General features: G+C 44.7%; 1 protein-coding gene across 1 annotated transcript in view; it reads left to right on the forward strand.

The window, feature by feature from the left end:
* The window catches only part of RPIA (ribose 5-phosphate isomerase A), a 32965-nt gene extending 16170 nt beyond the window's left edge, over positions 1-16795 (forward strand). The window contains exons 4-9 of the mRNA XM_043917848.1: positions 6428-6487; positions 8615-8679; positions 9917-9985; positions 10683-10824; positions 12598-12697; positions 15858-16795. Coding sequence (XP_043773783.1) covers positions 6428-6487; positions 8615-8679; positions 9917-9985; positions 10683-10824; positions 12598-12697; positions 15858-15952 — 531 coding nt within the window. The 3' untranslated portion in view covers positions 15953-16795. The remainder of the gene's footprint in view (positions 1-6427; positions 6488-8614; positions 8680-9916; positions 9986-10682; positions 10825-12597; positions 12698-15857) is intronic.
* The last annotated feature ends 249 nt before the right edge of the window (positions 16796-17044 follow it).

Below are 17044 nucleotides of genomic sequence, written 5' to 3' on the forward strand. Positions count from 1 at the left end.
CCCTCTATTAGGTGATAGAAAGGAAGATGCAAAGTTTTCAGGTTTTATTGTAAAACTGATGAAAAACCAGAATGCTTGCCTGTCCTTGATCACATGAGGCATTGCAGGCACCAGCTGTGGAACTGCATTGAGAAGGCATTGCTTCCTGTCTTTTTTCCAGAAGTGTAAACTAATCGTTAGCTTTCCTGTTTCCAGCACTTTTAAGAGCTGGAAGAGACAGCCAGGGGAGTTGTTTCATTACACTCTCAGGAGCTCCTCAGCACATGAGCCTGGAGTACATGGTGTCAACAGATACCAGTCTCAGTTGAGCACCTGTGGCTGAGCCAGCCATGGGTCCGTATCCCCACAGTGGGGCTGTGGTGCTGGATTCACTGCATTGGTTTCTCAGGGTTGCCGTGACAAGGAACCACAGATTGAGCAGCTTAAAAAACAGAAATTCATTGTCTCTAGGTTCTGGAGGCTAGATGTTGATTCCTTTAGAGGCTGTGAAAGAGAAACTATGCTGTCTTTCTCCTAAGTTCTGGCGGTTTCCTAGCAGTCTTTGGCATTACTTGGCTTTGCGGTGCGTGTCCTCACTCTCAGTCTTCATGTTCACGTGGCATTCTACCTGTGTGCCTCTCCGTGTGTGCACAAATTCCTCTTCTAAGGACACCACTTGTGTTGGATTAGGGCTCACTTCTCATGACTGACTTGATTACTTCTGTAAAAGCCCGATCTCCAAGTAAAGTCACAGGCAGAAGTACTGGGGGTTAGGACTCTAACATATCTTTCCTTTTTTAAAAAAAATTTTTTTTATTGTTGGCTGTGCTGAGTCTTTGTTGCTACATGGGACTTTTCTGTAGTTTCGGAGAGCGGGAGCTACTCTCTGATTCTGATGTGGGGGCTTCTCACTACAGTGGCTTTTCTTGTGGAGCATGGGCTCTAGGGTGCACAGGCTCAATAGCTGCAGCCACTGGGCTCTAAAGCACAGGCTCCGTAGTTGTGGAGGATGGGCTTAGTTGCTCCACAGCATGTGGGATCTCCTGGCCCAGGAATTGAACCTGTGTCTCCTGCATTGGCAGACGGATTCTTTACCACTGAGCCACTAGGGAAGCCCCAATATATCTGTTTTTGGGGGGAGCACAGTACAACGCGTCACACCCAGGGAGGAAGGATTTCATGCCACCCATGATGATGCTTCTGTCCATGTGCAGGGTTGAGGCCTTGTGTGGGAGTCCAGTCAGATATGGGGAGAAGCGAGTGTCAGAGGACCTGCTGATGGAAGCAGGCCTGAAGGGTCCCTTCTGAGTGGGATCCTTGGGTCATTGTACAGGGCCCTTCACGTTGTGACTGGGGATTCAGACTGTTTAAAGGGAGAGCAGTTGGCCTCCCAGCCACGTAACACAGGCTGAACTTACCTACTGGGCTCTTTTCACATGCAGACTCTGGACAGGCATTGACTCGGGCAGCTGGCGGCAGTGGTGAAGAGGCATGTGGGATCTAGTTCCTCAACAAGGGGTCGAACCCCAGGTCCCCTGCATTGGGGGCATGGAGTCCTAGCCACAGAACCACCGGGGAAGTCTCATCATTTTTTTTCTTAAAACAGGAGTTTGTACTAGGTAACTCCTTTTCGAATGAACTCAGAATAGTTACTTACTCAACTATTGGCTCAGCTCACCCTAACTGCTGGTGAAAAGTGTATATAAAATGTGCTATCGCATACTCTGATTACCATCTAGGTGGACAAACAGAAAAGCCTCATGAAACAGTAACACTGGCAAGTGGTGTAGGCAGTTTTTAAACTTCGGGTTAAATGAAAATGATATATTTTATACAGATTTCTTTCCCCCATAGGAATCATGAGAGAATTGTTTCCTTCCATCAGCTTTCATGTAATACATTTGAATGTAGTTTAGTATTGTTTCTAACTAGTGGGTTGGCCAAAAAGTTTGTTCAGGTTTACATCACATGTATCATCTTATAGAGGAACCTGAACGAACTTTTTGGCCAACCCAAAGTATACAGTTATATAATGGGCTTCCCAGGTGGCTCAGTGGTAAAGAATCCTCCTGCCAGTGCAGGAGATGCAGGAGACACAGGTTCAATCCCTGGGTTGAGAAGATCTCCTGGAGGAGGAAATGGCAACCCAGCCTGGTATTCTTGCCTGAAAAATGGACAGGGACAGAGGAGCCTGGCAGGCTGCAGTCCATAGGGTCGCAAGAGTTGGACACAGCTGAGAAACTGGGCACCAATAGTATGTAACACAGTTTTATATATGATAGATGTCACACTGAACTGCATTCAGTTCATATCATTATTCCAGCAGCATCTGTATTAGATATCTGTTGCTGGAACAGATTACTCTGAAACTTAGCAGCTTAGAACAACAAACATTTGTAAGCTCATAGATTCCAGGGGTCAGGAATCTGGAATGGTTGAGCTGGGTGTTTCTGGCCTTGAGTCTCTGGTGAGGTTGCAGCTGAATGTTGGACAGGCCTGCAGGCATCTCAGCTCTGCTTGAAGGATCTGCTTCCATGCTCTGTCACGTGGATGTTGTGGCCTCACTTCTTCACAGGCTGTGAAGTGGGCCTTGTCCCCAGGGCTCTCAGTGTCTTCAGGGCTTGGCAGCAGGTTTTCCCTAGTGTGTGTGATAGGGTGAGTGGAGGAAGGGAAGGAGGAATCTTGTGGGGAGCACACCCTTTCTTCTTTATAAACTAATCTCAGCTGGGGCTTGTCATCACCTCTACTGTGTGCAGTTGGTAACATAGGACAACTTCGGGACGTCATGGGCAGGGATTCCCCAAAGGCATGAATACCACAATGTGTGGGGGGTTTTGGGGGTTCATCTTCCAAATGTTTTTATAGCCTAAGGGTCTGTGATTAGTATCGTTTCTCCAATATCATGTTGGGAGAAACCTAGGAACTGAGCAATGAACCAGCAATACCTTTTTTCTTGTTGTTTTCTCCCTTCATTATGTATTTCTCTTTCAGAATCATGGGTTTTTTTCTTTTGAACTTGATTCACTCAGCATTTTATTTTACCTTTTTATTATGGAAAATTTCAAACTTCAAAAAAGATACTAAATAATGCAGTGAACTTCTGTGTCCCCATTGCCCAGGTTCCACAGTGATCAATTCATGGCCAGTTTTCTTTCATCTGTACCCTTTTCTCCTCTACCTGTGTTGTTTTGAAGTGAATCCCAGACATAATATGATTTCACTGTATGTATTTCATTATGTCTCTCTGAAAAGTAGGGAGTCTTTAAAACATCTCCACAATACTTAAAAAATTAAGCAGTAATCTTTCATAGGATGAAGTAAAAATCTAGGATTCAAATTTCCCCTATTGTCTTATCCTTTAAGAATATTTTTCTACAGTTTGTTTGAATCAGGATCCAAATAGGTCCCATACATTGCAAAGTCTAGGGTGTTTGTGTTTTATTGTTAGAGTCTTAGGATTTGAAGATTGACATTGGTCATTATCTGTCATCTTTTTATAGGTGAGAAAACTTGCTAGGGGTCATGTGACTGGTTTAATTAAGATTAGAACCAAGACCTTCTCATTCTTAATCTCAGGTAGTTTTGACTTTAGGCAGAAGATATTTTCTAGACATGGCTTTTGGTAAAAAGGTTTCCATGTTTGGTTGCTCCATATATTGTAAGCATATAGTCAGTGGTGCTGACTTGGCCACAAACATCCTGATTTTTTCCCAGTCTGTTCTCTCAGTTTGCCATGCTCCTCACTAGCAGCCATTCTGGTGTCTTGCTTTTATATCCTCTTCTGAGTGTAGGTATTCTCTTGCTTATTTTTATTCAACAGTGTGGCCTGGAAATTGTCATTGTGTATCAATTTATAGTGATCTTCTTCTGTCATTTTTTTTTACAACATTATTTAAGACAAAAAACTTTTCTTATGTTTTGTAGATTTGGCTCTTAGTTTCAGTTCAGTTCAGTTGCTCAGTCGTGTCCTACTCTTTGTGACCCCATGGACTGCAGCATGCCAGGCTTCCCTGTCCATCACAAACTCCTGGAGCTTGCTCAAACTCATGTCCATCGAGTCGGTGATGCCATCCAACCGTCTCATCTCCTGTTGTCCCCTTCTCCTCCTCTGCCTGTGTTATTTTGAAGTGAATCCTAGACATAATATGATTTCATTGTTTGTATTTCATTATGTCTCTGTGAAAAGTAGGGAGACTTTTAAACATCTCCACAGTACTTTAAAAATTAAGCAGTAATCTTTCATAGGATCAAATAAAAACCCAGGATTCAAATTCAGTCTTTCCCAGCATCAGGGGCTTTTCCAGTGAGTCAGTTCTTCACATCGGGTGACCAAAGTATTGGAGCGTCAGCATCAGTCCTTTCAATGAATATTCAGGCCTGATTTCCTTTAGGACTGACTGGTTTGATTTCCTTGCTGTCCAAGGGACTCTCAAGAGTCTTCTCCAACACCACAGTTCAAAAGCATCAATTCTTCGGCGTTCTGTTTTCTTTATGGTTCAACTCTCAAATCCATACATGGCTACTGGAAAAACCATAGCTTTACCCTTGTCGGCAAAGTGATGTCTGTGCTTTTTAATATGCTGTCTAGGTTTGTCATAGCTTTTCTTCCAAGGAGCAAGCGTCTTTTTATATTCATGGCTGCAGTCACCATCTGCAGTGATTTAGGAGCCCAAAATCTTAGTTTAGGAAGTTTTAAAAAGTAATGGTAGTCTTCCCCCTTCCCCTGCCCCCTCATCCGTGAATACATTCCTAGACCCCCAGTGGCTGCCTGAAACAGCAGATACAACTGAATGTGATGTATACTATATTTTTTTCATATACATAGATACCTGTGATGACATTCAGTTGGTAAATTAGGCATGGTAAGAGATTAACAACAACTAATAATAGGACAATTGTAACAAGACACTGATAAAAGTTATGTGGTCATGGTTTCTCTCTCAAAATACACTATTGTAAAATTTAATTCCTTTTCCATCTTAACTAGGCATTTACGCAGTGTAGTCATAACTTTTGCAGTTTGGGTTGCAACAGTGAAAGTGGCATAAATTTCTTTTTCCTGCTTTACAGTTTCATGGATGGAAGATTTGTTCTTAGAGTCTTAGATCTTAGCAGCCTTAGCGTATAACATTTTTCCTTTCCTTACTAAGTTAACAACTTTTCTTGTTGTGCTTAAGAGAGCATTTTATGGCTTGTCTTTGGTGTATCTGAATTGCCAGCATCACTATTGTGCTTTGGAGCTTTACCTTGGAGATATTCCAGGTTTGGTTCCATTCCACCATAGTATAGTATGATACAGAGTGAGCTACTTGAATTTCCCAGTGCATATAGAAATTATGTCTACACTCCATTATATTCTAGTAAGTGTGCAATAGCATTATGTCTAAAAAAGCAATGGACATACCTTAGTTAAAAAATATTGCTGAAAAAAGCAGTTACAGTAGTAACACTGGTCACAGGCTGCCATAACAAATGTAGTAACGATAATGAAAAAGTTTGAAATACTGTGAGAACTCCCAAAACGTGACGCACAACGTGAGCAAACGCTGTTGGAGAAATTGCGCCCTTAGGCTCCCTGGGGGCAGGGTGGCCGCAGCCTTCAGCTGGTAACAAAGCACGATAAAGCGAAGCGCAGTAAACTGAGGAACGCCTGTGTGAAGTGCAGTGAGGGTCGGCACTGTGATACTGTGACATCAGGCTGATAGCCGAGATGGCTGTTCAGTGACTACCAGGTGGGGTGTGCTGAAGAAAGGGATGATCCACATCCTGGACCAGATGGAGCAGATAGCAGAGGTCTCATTGTGCTATACTCAGAATGGTGTGCGGTTTAAAACTCGTGATTTCTGGAATGTTACATGTAAAAGTTTTGGATCAAGGTTGCCCGTGGGTAACTGCAACCACAGATGAGGGCTGCCTCTGTACTGTATTGGGCTTCCGGGGTGGCTCAGCAGTAAAGACTGCCTGCCAATGCAGGAGACTTAGGTTCGATCCCTGGGTCAGGAAGATCCCCTAGAGAAGGGGATGGTAACCCACTCCAGTATTCTTGCCTGGAGAATCCATCTCATGGTTAGAGGAACCTGGTGGACTACAGTCCATGGAGTCGCACAGAGTCAGACACAACTCAGAGAGTAAAACAGCAACAACTGTAGTGTATTACAGAGGCTTTCAGAGGCCATGACATCATCTTAAGTAACAGGTCACAGAGGAGGGACTCTGTCTAGCTCGGGAGCAGAGTGTTCAGTAGGTGCTGTTTCCTTCTTCCAGTTCCTGGGATGGGCCAACTTTTGCCATTCTCGGGGCTGGATCCCTATCTCTTGGTGGTACAGGTTGGATTTGGGAGGGGCCTTGGTGGTACTGAGTGTCTGACCCTTGGATCCAAGCGGCTTCTGAGAATCCTCACCCTCGCTCAGAGATGATGATTACGGGTGCTTTCTCCTGTTCTCCACAGGCCCGTCAGCTCATCCTGCAGCATGGCTTAACTCTCAGTGACCTGGACCGACACCCAGAGGTAAGAGAGGCTGCTGGGTTTTTCTGCCTCCTTTTTTATGACTGTCACTTGTTCGTGGGCTCAGGATATCTGATCAAATCTAGGAGGAAAGTCAACCAGCCATACTACCTCTTCTCCTGGGACTTTAGATATTAATCCTGGCTGAGGTCACAAGTGGGAGGGCTGTTAATTTCCAGGACATTCCCTGTGGTTTAAATGAGGGGGCTCAGGACCCAGGACTTCCTGCAGCCCTCACATAGACATGTAATATGAGCAGGCTGGCCCTTGGAGTTTACCGCTAAATGGAGATAAGAAGCAATTGTCTGAGGCAAGCATGGGCCTTTGAAAACAGATTAAAATGAAGTTTTATGATTAAGACGATTGAACGCACGAGCAATCCAGAGACTGAAGTTGAGGAGAGTGTGGAGCATCCTCACAGCTGGCATTTCCCGAGCCCTCACTGTGTGAGGGCTTAGTTATTCTACTAAGTGCTGGTCTGTATTAAACCACAGTCATCCCTCAGTGTCCAAGGGGCTTGGTTCCAGGACCCACTGTGAAAACCAGAATCCACAGATGCTTGCATGCCATAGTTGGCCTTCTGTATTCATGGTTCTGCATCTGTATTTAGCCAACCATGGATTATGTAGTACTGCAGTGCATATTCCGTGGACAGAATCTGCCTGTTAGTGGACCTGCATGGTTCGAACCCGACCCTGTTGTTCAGGGTCACCTGTATTTAAGCTCCTGTAGTCTGGAAGGTAGGAACTATTACCATCCTGTTACCATCCCATTTTACAAATGTGAGAAAGGCATGGAGAAGGCAAGGTGTTTGCCTGAGGCCTTGCTTCTTATAAATGGCAGAGCCTGAGGATGAATTCAGGTGCTTCCAACTCTAGAGTGCTGCTGCTTAGAGGGGTTTTGTGGGAAGAGGTGAAAATTTTAGCAGGGCTAGGTGGCAAGGGCAGGAGAGAGCATTCCAGTGAGGATGGGAACCCTGGGAGCGGCTCCAGGCTAGCATGTGGGCATATGTGGACAATGCCCAGACTGGCTGGGGTGTATAGGACCAAGTGATAGAATACTTTGGGCTGAAGGTGGACATGGGACCCACGCAGAAAAGATTGCCTCCCTCCAGTGCCCAGAGAGCTGGCTGTGGTGTAGCTGGGGTCAGAGCAGGGTGGGGAGGAGCATCGTGGGCTGTCACTTCATCCTTGTAAAAAGGCAGAAGTGAGGCTGCCCCACTGAAGTTTTGGTGGCTCCGTATCAGTCAACTTGTGACTTGCAGCTTGAACTGAATTTGCACCCTGAGGTTTTATGTATGCTCAGTTGCTCAGTCCTGTCCAACTCTTTGTGGCCCCATGGACTGTAACCCACCAGGCTCCTCTGTCTATGGGATTTTCCAGGCAACAATACTGGAGTGGGTTACAATTTCCTTCTTTATACTGATGTTTTTAGAAAAACCATTCCTGAGGCTCCCATATGGTCCATGCAGAGTACCAGGAGTGATGAGAAGTATCAATATATCTCTTCCTTGATTTCAAATTTTGAAACATGAATGAACCTATTCTCCTCCTTCACTGCTTTTGGGCTGGCAGTGGAACTTCCTGTTAAAGGCAGTGGGCAAGCTCAGACAGGTGCTTTAGTGGGATCATGGGGGCGGGATCTCAGAAATTTTCCAATTTTAAATCACATCAGATGTGTGTCAGCATACCTGTTTTTGCCATATTAGTTCAGACATTTCTGAATCAGTACTTCTCAGACTTTTTTCCATTATTGCCTGCTTCCAAGGAAATTTTAATCCCACAGATATACTATATATCTCTTTCTATACTTGGAGGTGAAGTTACTTACACTGAAATTGCATGCTCAGTAATTCTAGCTTGTCCAGAGAGAAGCCCATCAAAGAGTAGAGGAATTATAAAGTGGTGGATGAGAGCTGCACCCACGTGTGGTCCGTATGTGTTTCCTCATGACCCTAGTGGAATAACTTAACCACTGAGAGTCTTAGTTTCCTAACTGGTTAAATAGGAATAACAACTGTGCTTGGCTAATAGGGCAGCTGGGGTCTGATGAGCTGTTGCAGGTTCATGCTTAGCACAGAGCCTGTCCTCACGAGGGTCTCAGTGGTTTTTGTATCTTTCTTCAACGCAGATCGATCTTGCCATTGATGGTGCTGATGAAGTCGATGCTGACCTCAACCTCATCAAGGGTGGTGGGTGAGTTGTGGGGCCTTTTTTTGCCAAGTATCTGCCAGTTAATCCTTAGCAAAGCCAAGTGGAATGCAGGATAAGCACAGTGCCTCTGTGATACACACGAGTTTGTCTTTCTTCTCGGATGTTGATAGCATAAGACTGTAGAGCCAGCTGGGCATTTTTGGTTGTTAGTAGCAGTCCGGTGACAGGGACCCAAGCTTGGTCAATGAAATGATTCATCTTAATGGGTTCTCCGTCTGCTGCCTTCTACTGATTCCAACTTTAAAAATTGTATAGCCAAAAAAAAAAAAAAATTGCACAGCCTAAAGCAAACACATTACTGGGACTAGATTACTAGGTCTGTGGGCTCTGAGCAGGGAACGATGTGTGTATTCGTTCCTTTGGGAAACATTTATTAGGTGTTTCTTGAGTGTTAATTTTGGGGAGTTAGGAAGTGGTGGGTTGAAGAAGGTGAAGTCCTTGTCTCCTCGTTCTTATAATCAACCAGACTCTGCAGTGACACAAAATGGGCTTAAAGTCTCACTGTGCTCTCTCTGCTTCAAAACTCTGGCTGTCAAATGGCAGAGAGGGCAGGTTGTTCAAAGCTTGTCCTTAATCCTCCCCTTCATGCCACAGCCACATGACCTCCCCCAGGCACTGTGCTCCCTGGGCAGATGCATCTTAGTTGGGTTATGCCTGTGGCCCCACTGGGAACCTTTTCTCCCAGACACAGACTCCTGTTTCCATAGTCCATTTACTGGAAGCAGCAGGTCTTAGCCCAGGTGCCATAACAGTAGTCTTAGACGTGGTGACTTCAAGGGAAAAATTTGTTTGTCACAGTTCTGAAGCCCTGGGCTTGCAGATGGCTGCCTTCCCAGTGTAGCCTCCTGTGGTGGAGGGAGAGAGAGTAAGAGCTTTTTGGTATCATCTTAGAAGGATACCCATCCTAATCAGCAGAGGTTCAGTAACCTCATTGAACCACAGTTACTTCCTTAGAGACCTCTTCTTTCACATACAGTCACATTAGGGGTTAGGCCTTCAACAGATGAATTTGGGGGGCCTGAGGGCAGGGAGACACTATTTAGTCTGTTGCACAGTGTGATAGAGTTAGGGGGGCTGTTCTTTTAAGAATTAAAAATTAAATTTCTAAGTGTCAGAACTGAATGGATTTTGGTTTCCTGTATCTGATTTTAGTTCCCAAATTCAGGTTTTGTCTTACTTAGCCCCATGTTTGTTCCTTTGCTTCTTCCCCATTCCCCAGAGGCTGCCTGACCCAGGAGAAGATTGTGGCCGGCAATGCCAGTCGCTTCATCGTGATTGCCGATTTCAGGTACGATGTTCAGTGTTTCTGAACTGTCCACTGAGGAGGTGCCTCAGATGGCAGCCCTCATTTTATGGAGGAGAAAACAGAACTGGAGGGAGGGGCGCTCCTCCTTCCTGTGACTCAGGAGAGTGCCTTGGACAATTATGTTCTGCTTTGTGATGAAGGAAGATACTGCTCTTTCTTATGTCCGCTGGAAGGAGGAAACAGATGTCACACTCGTTAACAGAGCATGTCCTTATTGATCACTCATTCACTCGTTTCGCTCTCTGCAAGGAGTCTCGGAGGAAGCAGGTCAAGCCTGCCTTGGGCAGTGACCCAGCACCCCTGCTTCCCCTGTGTCACTTGTGATTGTGTAGTGGACAGTCTTTGACCAGGCTCTCAGAGTCTACTAGAAGGCACTTGTGCTCAGCATGTTAATTAAAAAAAAATATTACAGCTGTAGGAAGAGCATAAATGATTATGTTCCTCACACCTGTTTAACCACAAGCTGATCATATCCAGGTTTTAACATTGTTGTCATATTTACTGCACATAGTTTTTTTTAAAACAGTCAAACTCAGCCAGTCCGTTTGAAGCCTGTACACTTGGCCCTCCTCGCTTCCCTTGACCTCTCACCTCGTTAGTGACTCTGTGCCTGAATTTGGCGTGTCTACACCGTTGAGCTTATTGACATCTGTTATACTTCTGACTCTTTTCTTTCCAGGAAAGATTCAAAGAACCTCGGGGATCAGTGGCACAAGGGCATCCCCATTGAGGTCATCCCTATGGCCTATGTCCCAGTGAGCCGAACTGTGACCCAGAAGTTTGGGGGCGCAATTGAACTTCGCATGGCCGTCAACAAGGCAGTGAGTGGCTGGGTTTCTGGAAGGTGTCCCCGGCTCTCAGGGCCTGTCCTCCTGCTTCCGTTAGGTCTTCTGTACCCAGACTGGGCAGGTGGCTTCTGTTCATTATTTATTTATTGGCTGCACTGTGTCTTCATTGCTGCACAAGGGCTTTCTCTAGTTTTGGTGAGTCAGGGCTCTCTAGAAGTGTGGGCTTCTCATTGTGGTGACTTCTCTTGTTGCAGAGCACAGGCTCCAGTGTGGGCTTCAGTAGTTGCAGCACTGAGGCTCAGTAGTTGTGGCACAAGGGCTTAGTTGCCCTGTGGCGTGTGGAATCTTTGCAGACCAGGGATAGAACCCTTGTCCCCTGCATTGGCAGGAAGATTCTTAATCCACTGTGCCACCACGGAAGTTCTCTGTTTATTTTTAATCAGCCTATTGGCTTATTTTCAGAGCACTGGCTTTATCAGTTTCCATATTCAAACTCATGTAGACAAGACTATACTTAACACACTATATATTGCCTGTACAAAGGGCATGTTTTCTGTCCCTTGGAATCTGATGCTCCTCAGGTGATCTGATCTTTGTACCTGGATCTCTCTAACAGCTGCTAAAAGTGGGTTTCGGGAGTACCTCCTCGGGCAGAGAGTTATTCAGGTTTTGTGGTATAATTTTCTTTTTTCCTCTTTTCTCATCCTATGGTTAAATGAAGTAGAGTTCCTTGGGGGATGTAAGCTCCTCCCCAGGAATACACTCCAGATACTTAGTCCAGATGCTTCACTTCAGCTTCTAAAGTGGGTTGAACAGAACTTTTTTTCTTACACTTAATTAAAAAGCAGTAGTAATACTTCAAAAACTAACTATAGTTGCAGACAGAACTATATATAAAAAGTTTGAAACATACAGGAGAGAAAGCAACTTATCTGTAACTCTTCCCTGATGAACTTTTATTTTATTTTAATGTGTTTTCTTCCTGGCGTTTTGTGACTTTTTAAAAAAACCACAGTCTTAATCATAGTCATTGTCTGGAGCTCCGTCTGTACCGAGCTCCAACTCTGGCTCCCTGAGTAGCTGAGGATTCAAGAGGAGATTGTCAGGGTTCTCTCTCAGAGCTGGGGTTCCTCCACACAAGAGCCCAGCATCTTGCCTTTGGGTGTTCTTACTGGGCTCCCACTCCTCCATTTTGCAGAGCAGTCTTTGTGTTCTGGCAACATTTGTGGTCCTATATGCTCTCTAGTGCCCAAAGCTGCTGTGGAATTCTGGGTTAATTAACCAAAACTGCCCCCAGCCCCTGTGACCCCAGGACCCCTCACTGCTCCATCTTTTCGCTGGGTCTGCCTGATCTGGGGGAATGTTGTCTTTCGTTGCATCACTGATGGTCCTCAGTGTGAAGCTCTGGGAGCACTGAGCCGTGTTGGTTGCCTGTTTTCTTGCTCTAGTTTTTCACTCTAATGATGGCTAAGCATCACTGTGCCCTCACTGTGGTAAATGCTTACCCATGTGGTTTACGCATAAGCTGCCGAAGGAGGTAGGTTTCATTATCCCTTCCTTGCCATAGAGGAAGCTGAGGCTCACAGAGGAAAATGGCTCCTGTGAGATGTCTGCCTCGGTGGCTTCAGGGCTGCTGCTCATTACTGCTTCATAGCACTGCCTTCTAGCAATAGAAAGCATGAGGTGGGAGTACTGGTTGGAGCGGGTTGCTTAAGATACTTGTCCTTGGTTATCACCTCCAGTCTCCTGTCCCCTCTGTCTGCCTGAATCTACATCACCTCCTCAGTGTGGACAATTATCTTCTAGGGTCCTGTGGTGACAGATAATGGGAACTTTATCCTGGACTGGAAGTTTGACCGGGTCCACAAATGGAGTGAAGTGAACACAGCCATCAAAATGATCCCAGGTAACATATATTCTTGAGTGTAGACACCCAGGTTCTTCATAGCTGTCCCCTGCCTCTGGCCATGGGAGGCACAATGGCTGTGGCTTTGAGACTTGGGTGGGAAGAATTTGCTTTATAACACGTTTGGAATTTCTAACTTCACGCCTTTGCCTTTTCCTCCTGAAAACAGTTACTGCTCACCTAGGAGCTTTGTTAGTTGGCATTTCACAACCTGTTTCAATTGGGGCAGGCATGGGAGTGTCAGGGGGCTTGCCTTGAAATAAACCCACCCTCTCTGCAAAGAGCTTGACTGCCACCTCTTTGATTCTGGCCTGTTCTCTGGAGAAGAATGACTCACTTCACCCACGCTCATTAGATTCCTACCGTGGGCGAGGTGATGTGCCATGTGTTACAGGGAGTTCTTCTGCCAGATCACTTGATAATCTGGAAGAATTAGCCCCAGTGATAGTGCAAATGCAGAGGACCCTGTAGGAAACCGCCCACCAGTGAGGGCGCTGTTCCTCTGAGGGAGGATTACTTGCAGTGCCCACTAGGGGGCTCTGGTGCACCTGCTCAGACCTTTTGAGCAGGTCTAATTGAGACTGAGATGTCCTTTGTGAGCAGATTTCTCCCATACTTTGGTCTCTACCTCAGTCAGCGGAAGCCACATCCTAGAGAAGTTCAGAGCTTCATTAGGAACTTAAAGTGAAGACAGTGTAAACAGAGAAGCTAGATGCTGAATTATTTAGCGCAGTGCCTCCAGGGTCATCCATGTGGTTTGTTCTCTCCTCTTTTTCTCTTCCTCTTTGGTCTGTTGTAATACATGGTGCTGGACCTGGGTCAAGGGGGGAGAGGAGGGCAAGTTTCCCTGTCTCTCTCTGTCACCCTGCCTGTGTCCCATGCACGTCCATTTGTGTGAGGACACCTAGAGGGCAGCAGAACTGGCCCCTGGCTGCCCACAGCCTTGGGTGTTCCACTGCTACACCCGGAGCAGAGAAGGGCCAAAGCCAGCGGGGTGCTTTCCCCCTTGTTCACACCAAGCCACCTCTCCCCTTTCCACTAATCTGGGGATGGGTGTAGGAATGGGTTAGTCACTCCCAGCATCCCAGTAACCTGAAGAGAGGTGGCTCTTGAGATCAGACCTTTGACAGCTGCCCTGCATCTGTACTCTTAAATCGTTGAAGTCTTTTCCGAACTCAGTTTGGCCTTCTCTTGAATCAGGTGGAAGCTGTCACCTTATATTGGGTTGGCCCAAAAGTTTGTTCAGCTTTTTCCTTGAAATGTTATGGAAAAACTCTAAGGAACTTTTGACTCAGTAGAATTTTTGAGAAGCCTGGGTCTTGAGTGGCCACTGGGCATGTCTTTGGGATGCCCCTGTCGTGTAGGTGCAGTGCTGGTAGATGATTTTATTTATGTATGGGGGGCTGTCTGAAAATTTTTTTATCCTTTTGAATTTACATACTTCAAAATGTTAAGAATAAACAGTGAAAAGTCTCTGTCTTCCACCCCTCCACTTTCCCCTTGTCTGAAGACAGCCAGTGCTTCCAGAGTTGTGTGCCCTTGTGTGTGTGTGTGTGTGTGTGTGTGTGTGTCCTTCTTGAGTTGATCTTGCATAAACACAAGTCAACTCCCCCACCCCGATCTCTTTGTTTACACAATTGACAACATACTTGGCACATGTTTTGCTTCCTGTTTTTTCTCTGTCTTCCTATTTTCCTGTTTTTTCCCCACTTTGAAGGTTATTATATAAATGGTTCACAAAAGAACTTCCTCATTCTTTTTTTTCCCCTTAATAATAATATGGCATTCCATCTTGTGACTCTCACGTGATTTATTTAGGCAGGTCCGCGTGAGCAGATTTTCGTTTCCAATCCTTTCTCAGAAGGGGATTACCAGTTGAAAGAATAAGTGTATCTGATTTTGCCAGATAGTGCGGAATTGCCTTCCATGGATGGCGTTAGTTTACCTTCTGCTCAAAGTGCATGCCAGTGTGCTTCCCTACACACTGGGTCCGTCAGTACTTGAACAGTATTATCTCACTGAAGTATGTGTGTATATGAACTATTTTCAGTAAAGGTTGCTAACAGTTGTAATTAATTTACACTGTTGAATAGTAGACCATCATTTTTGTGTGTGGAAAAACGTCTGTATCCATTCCACTCTTTTGGGCATTTGGGTGTTTCTAGTTTTTAGCTGTTGGGCACATTCTCTTACATATCTTGTGAGGATCATATATATATACCTGATATATACTGAGGAGTAGAGTTGCTGGATCATCAGGTATGAATATGTTCAGCTTTAGAAGATACACTGAGAAACATTTTCCAACATGATTTTTTGCCAATTTACTTCTATAGTCAATGTGTGGGAGTGTCTTTACATTCCAATCAAATTTTATTATACTCATCCTGTTGAGTGTGTAGTGGTGTCTTGATTTACATTCTCTCTCTTTTTTTAAATGTACCCTTTATTTTATTCTTTTTATTTTTTTTTTTTCCAATTTTTTTGCCACACCTTGCAGCGTGTGGGACCTTAGTTCCTTGACTAGGGACAGAACCCATGTTCCCTGCATTGGCGGAGCAGAGTCTTAACCATTGGGCTGCTGGGGAAGTCCCTGCATTCTCTATTGACTAGTTTGAGCACTGTTTTCTATGTTTATTGGCCGTTTTGAAGAACCTCTTTTGTGAAGTATCTCTTAAGTCTTTTGCCCATTTTTCCACTAGATTGTCTGTTGTCTTACTGATCTGGAGAGTTTATTCATTTTGACATAGTATATGCATTGCAAATATCTTTCAGCCCTTTGTGGGAAAAGCTTTTAAGGCTGATGGTGTGATTGAGGATCACTGGGAATGGGAGCACTTAGAGTCATGGTGGAGGGCCTCTCTAAGAAGATGACTGGTCCAGATAAAGGCAACCGCGTGAGCAAAAGCCCTGAGGCAGGAAAAATCTTGCACATTTGAGTACAGAGAGAAATCTAGGATCCCAGAGGGGGAGAGATTGCAAAAGGAAATAAAAATAACCAGAATGTGTTTTCATCACCATGCAGGAGGGGAAGTCTTTAGATGTATCATTTGTCTGGTGCTGTTGATGGTGGTCACTTCTATGGACCCAGTGATCCTGGTTTTCTTAACTGCCTTGGGAGGCTGAAACTTAACACTTCCTTCTGCCCTTTGTCCCACAGGCGTGGTGGACACCGGGCTGTTCATCAACATGGCGGAGAGAGTCTACTTCGGGATGCAGGATGGCTCGGTGAACATGAGGGAGAAGCCATTCTGAACGGGTCCTCCAGGAGCGGAGTGTGTTCCTCTTGCATCCCCAGCCCACCGCCAAGGTGGCCACGCCTCTCTGAGCCTTTGCCTTAATGTATCTGCCAGGGGGACAGCTTGGCAGGGTGAGGGGTTGAGGGTTAAATCTAGTCTTCTGAAGTATTGTTATTAAATGTCTTTTTAAAAAGAGAGATATAAACATATATATATATTTTTACTATTAAAAATGCTCAGTTTTTTTTTTAATAAAGTGGAACTTGATTTCATGTTTTATATGAAACATTTACCAAAAAAAAAAAAAAAGGACTGTCTTTTAAACTTTTAACTTGAGCCTGCTGGTTAAGCTTCTGAATATTGGGTTTGCTGAGGAATATAAGTCAAACTTTTCTTCAGACTGGTGAAATGAAGGGCACAGCCAGCAGCGATTCCCTGATGCCTTACTGGAAACATGGAATTCGTTTACTTTTCTACCACACTGTTTTGTTTTTTAGTTTTTGTTGCAATTACGCACAATACGTAGTTCTGTGTTCTAAGAGGTGAACTATAAAAAATATAAAAGTCTGGCAAGTATAGGGTGTGGTGTGTGATGACTCAGAATATGTAAACTACCAGAGGGAGGATGTGGGAGTTCTTCAGCTGAGGTCATGGGTTCATTCAGACCATTTGTGTTGAAGCCATTGAATAGAAATACTTGCCAGAACTGCCAAAGCACTGCTGTGAAGCACCTTTCAATGACTGTCCTTTTGTTGTGAATATTTTTTTTGTTCCTTTATTGTTCCTTTGCATGGTTTGGCATCAGAAGTTGTTACCTCTTTATATTGTTTGAAGGTTGAAATAAAACAGTATGGTGCCATTTTGGCTCTTTGTCTTTGTTACAGAATTTGTGTCAGTTTTACAGTAAAATAGGAATCGGTTTTGCTCAGTTAATTTACATTGGATCTTTGATCAAGGGTGGAATCCACTCAAATCTTGAGCCAAAGAGTAGATAAATATTTCCTTTATTTCTGAGAGAGCTTGATAGCAGCTTTATTTCATAGAACTTTTGTCAAACAAGACATCGATTTTCTTATGGAGACTAACACAGCTGAACAAAAGTCACAGA

This window comes from Cervus elaphus, chromosome 11 (genome assembly GCF_910594005.1).
Source record: "Cervus elaphus chromosome 11, mCerEla1.1, whole genome shotgun sequence".
Taxonomy (NCBI): Eukaryota; Metazoa; Chordata; class Mammalia; order Artiodactyla; family Cervidae; genus Cervus; species Cervus elaphus.